The sequence below is a fragment of the Spea bombifrons genome, chromosome 12, assembly GCF_027358695.1.
Source record: "Spea bombifrons isolate aSpeBom1 chromosome 12, aSpeBom1.2.pri, whole genome shotgun sequence".
NCBI classification, from domain to species: Eukaryota; Metazoa; Chordata; class Amphibia; order Anura; family Pelobatidae; genus Spea; species Spea bombifrons.
Genome location: NC_071098.1, coordinates 31,012,045 through 31,016,202, shown reverse-complemented (window position 1 = coordinate 31,016,202; position 4,158 = coordinate 31,012,045). Strand labels below are relative to the sequence as shown.

Below are 4,158 nucleotides of genomic sequence, written 5' to 3'. Positions count from 1 at the left end.
CACCTGATGGTTATTTATTAATTACAATATGTTTAAGAATTGTTGGGATGCCATGATCATCGATGGAAATCTTCTGGGTTTTCTGTCTGTTCTAGTATTGTGCTTGTTAGACTACACCAGTGGTTCCTAACCCAGTAATCAAGGCACACCGATGGTCATGGCTTTTCTAATCTCCCCATTGGAATAGAATATGGCGGATACTAAATCCTACTCTGTTAATGTTCTTTATGGACTATGTAGTTCTTGAAGACTACACAGTTTTTGGGGGTCATCCTAACTCTCATTATCGTTATTGCTATATCCATTACAAAACCAATTACTAAGTGACGTAAGAAACATCACACTGTGCGTTACTGTCCCATAGCTTTAGGGTCCACCTTTTTATCCATGGCTGGGACAAACCAGAAGGACAAGATCGCCCCATTAGGACATTGTTATTGTATTTTCTATAAGGTGACCCGGTTAGTGTAGGGGGTCTAGTCACCTCTAGCTGATTGATTATAATTGGGTCTTATTAAAGAGGTCCTCAAGCTAATTCTTTCCCGATGATAATGTCAGCTCTGGCTGCGGAAGGGTAAAAAAACATAGTGGGGAGTGGGCAGGATATGTACACTTGCCCAAAGCCCTCCGTCGATGAGGTCCAACAAGTTATGGCCAGTCTTAGGACTGTCCCACCCTTGTTCTTTCTTTGTTTCTATTGTAAGCCCACTTTAAAGGTTCCATCCCGGGACACCCACCCCCTTCCCTTTCACAATTAATAGCATCTCGTTACTTAAACAATGACATGTTCTAAAAATGCTGCAGATGAGAGTTATGTTTCTCTTATGGTTCATGAATTCGTGGGACAATGGACCAGTGGAATCGTTTGTATCCAGGTGAAGCTGCCGAGTCACACTTGCCCAGCTTATCCTCGACCATCGCCTGAATTATGCTACATAGTTGGCTATATTATATTTGTATTTATTGGACTGAGAGAGGCTAGAAGAGAGACGCACGTCCTTTCTAGACCACCAAGTGGAGTATTAGGAGGTCTTGCTTCTGAAATGAGATGCTGCGACTAATAGTGTTCATAATATATTTAGAGATACGATGTATCTCATCTCTGGTACAGACACGCCTCAGGCCGAAGGTCCATCATCGTGTAATTAATGTCCGTGTAGCATTTTTTTAAATGATAATTGTATGTCTCCAGAAATAAATACTCTCAAAACCTTTGTGGTGCGGGTGTCTCAGTTTGGGGCCTGAAGAAGACTTCTAGCCTTACATATAGTTTCTCTGCCATATATCTCTCTGAGATTTCCATGTTCTAGATTCAGGAGATGCCGTCTTCTTCTAATCCCCTCTTATGTGTCAAAGGACAGACCAGGTGAAGGAGAACGTTATTAAATCACAGCCTACCAGTTTATGGTGTTTTATGATGTAATTGCCCCTAATATGGTTATTCTCCTTACACAAAATACCGGTCTGAATTTTTTTATCACCTAGAACAGAGTCCTACAAATTAGATTTTTCCGACCTGGTAACAAGGTCAACATTATAATATGTTCTCCGGTAGAAAAAAACATCTGCTTCCACTTCTAAACGTCTATGCTTAACATCTGTGATCAGCAAGAGCCTGGATACATAGTAAATACTTCATCCAAACACTTAATACAGTCTTATTCTAGAATACCAAACCCCCCCCCCCCGCACACACGGACTCCAAGTTTCTATCCAGATGAAAAATACATGAACCAAGATATTTTATTTTATTAATAAACCCAACAGGGACTTTTTTACGATGATATCTGAATTAGAGTGGATTTCGGGGAAGAAAATTCCATTGTTAATGAAACCGTCCAAGGAGCCAGCATTGTTTATGGAACTCGGGAAATCCTGTGGTGGACGCTCGCGGCAGAAGAAGACCGTCCTGTTTGGTCAAGAAAGGTGACAATCGATTTAGAATTATAGATCGCCTATCCGGTACAATCCAACCCGTATTAACTTCCAAAACAAATGATATAGGCATTGAATATGTTAATAATAAAAAAAAACTTACCCAGGGTTTTATTTTTCTCCTTTACGTCCGTTCCGTACTAGAAAATAAAAAGGAAACGTGTTCGGGGGATTGTCAATAGCTCTAGGAATAGAAATTATCAGTAGAATGGCCAATGACCTATGGGAGTATAGGATAGTGTTGAATGTGAGGGCACAGGAACACTGTGATGTGCGTTTGGGTGAATATATGACATCATAACCTGAAGTGAGATGTACAAATACAGTTGGGCTTAACTTAAAGAGTAAATGCAACGAGAGGCGTACCTGTCCAAAGCATGCTTACGGTGAGGCCCATTAACAGGGCGATTTTGAGAATATTCAGATATTGGATCACGCTGTATCCACACATTCCGTGTTCTACGGGGTCTGCAAAAATTGCCAAGACAGGATATTAAGGAACGTCAGTCGGATGTGTTATGGAAGCCGACACCTATGTGGTGTCTACTCCATGGCTGAACTCAACGTGCAACCAGGAGACTATGCCCCGGAGATCTCCAGGTTTCTCCAGGTTCACGTGTCTCCTACAATATTTATACGTTTGGGGGCTAGCCCTGCACGCAACGTCAGTGGACCTCCCACTGACCCCAGCTGAACCGCCCTCTGACGTCAGTAGACCCGCCTACCCACATCCCGAAGAGGAAGGGCTCCGGGTAGCCAGAGCCTTGAAGTTCCCAGACATGGCCATTGCCATCAGTGTTACAGGAACTCTGTTGAGTGGATATTGGAGTCCATTTTGAATGCATGGAGATGACATGGGGAAGCCAGGGGCCACAGATATATGAATCTGACCTGTTTTCACAATGAGCTCAGGTTTTATTCAGTTGTGTTCTAACCCAAATCTTGGGTTAGCTTTTTGTTTTTTTATGTTTTCTCTTTGGTTTTAAGCTCACCTTAACAGCAGAATTCTTCATGAGAAAGTATAGGAAGACTACTTCATGAAAAGTTGGCAACTTCATAAACTGCCACCGACGGGTGACTGGTTTCAACAAAAAGATTTAACGCCATCTACAGGCAAATCTAAAGCTAAATACAACGGGTACAGTAGCTTGAAATCTTATGCACTGGAACCACTAGCAGTGGACTCACTGTAAGTATAGTTGGCACTCAGTGGTTGAGGCAGAGAGACGTGTTGGACGATGCACGTGACGGTAATGACTCTGGACCTCGCGTTACTTGGTAACACCAGATGACTCGTGGAAAGGAACAAACCATCCTCTGATTCCCAAATATCCAACGGACGAGGAGCTGCCAGGGATATCTCGGAGCTGAACCAGTTCAGTAGGACCGGCGGTGGATAAAACCCATGCGTTCTGCATGTCAGCGACAGATGCGGTGCTTCCGGCGATGCCACCTGAAGGTAAATCTCCGGCTTTGATGGATGAGCTGTGAAGAAAAAAAAAAGTCAAGAAGGGAAAATATTTTGCTACAAAATAAAAACGTTTAAGCTTCCGTACGAGGCAGGAACTGATCGCTATGGACAGGAGATGGCAAAAGACCTTTCGACGGAGATCAGTTAACGAATGTTCTGTTTATGTTACATTTGAGAAGTTTACAAAGTTCCATATTGAGCTTCCAAGTTCCATAAAGTTAAACATTTCAAAGATCTAATCCAGAAAAGTGGAAGCAAACCCAGAGACGTGTTTACCTCTGGTGCTGCTCTAAGCCTGACCTCAGCTGTCCACTCCATGGTCTCCATGGTCGCTCTGTGCCTTAATGGCGCTCAGATCAAACTTTATTATATCAGAACCTTATAGACCTTTGGGTCAGATGGAGATCTAGCCGTCCCACCAATACCCACGTGGCTTCTAAATGAAGTGTCTCACCGTACACAACGAGCTTGGTGCCATTCCCTTGCTTCTCGTCTACATCCCAAATGAGAACCTTGCAGAAGTAGGTGCCGCCATCTTCCCAGCTGACATTTCTAATGATTAAAGATCCGTCACCTTCACTCAGGAAGGTCCTCGGGAAGAACAGCGAGAAACGTCCTCTCAAACCGATGACTTGGGTAGAGTTGACCGCGTCTCGCAATCCGGTTCTGTGCCACGACACGGCGCCTTTCGAAGCAGGCTCTTCCGTCGAGAAAGAACAACCTAGCTTGACCTGGTCCCCCTCGGACACCAT

General features: G+C 43.7%; 1 protein-coding gene across 1 annotated transcript; it reads right to left on the bottom strand.

Annotated features, from left to right (window-relative positions):
* Positions 1 to 1,729: 1,729 nt before the first annotated feature.
* On the bottom strand, positions 1,730 to 4,158 carry LOC128469737 (tyrosine-protein phosphatase non-receptor type substrate 1-like). Its single transcript, XM_053451537.1, has 5 exons — positions 3,861 to 4,158; positions 3,124 to 3,420; positions 2,302 to 2,403; positions 2,035 to 2,075; positions 1,730 to 1,909 (listed from the first exon to the last, which is right to left on the bottom strand). The coding sequence occupies exons 1-4, from the start codon at positions 4,156 to 4,158 to the stop codon at positions 2,047 to 2,049; spliced, it is 726 nt and encodes a 241-aa protein (XP_053307512.1). The 3' UTR covers positions 1,730 to 1,909; positions 2,035 to 2,046.

Coding starts and splice junctions, on each gene's coding strand:
- LOC128469737 (XM_053451537.1), bottom strand. CDS start 4,158: ATGGTGTCCGAGGGGGACCAGGTCAAGCTAGGTTGTTCTTTCTCGACG. Junction 3,421..3,860: donor CACCAAGCTCGTTGTGTACG/GTGAGACACTTC, acceptor TTTTCTTCACAG/CTCATCCATCAAAGCCGGAG. Junction 2,076..2,301: donor CGTAAGCATGCTTTGGACAG/GTACGCCTCTCG, acceptor TTTATTTTCTAG/TACGGAACGGACGTAAAGGA.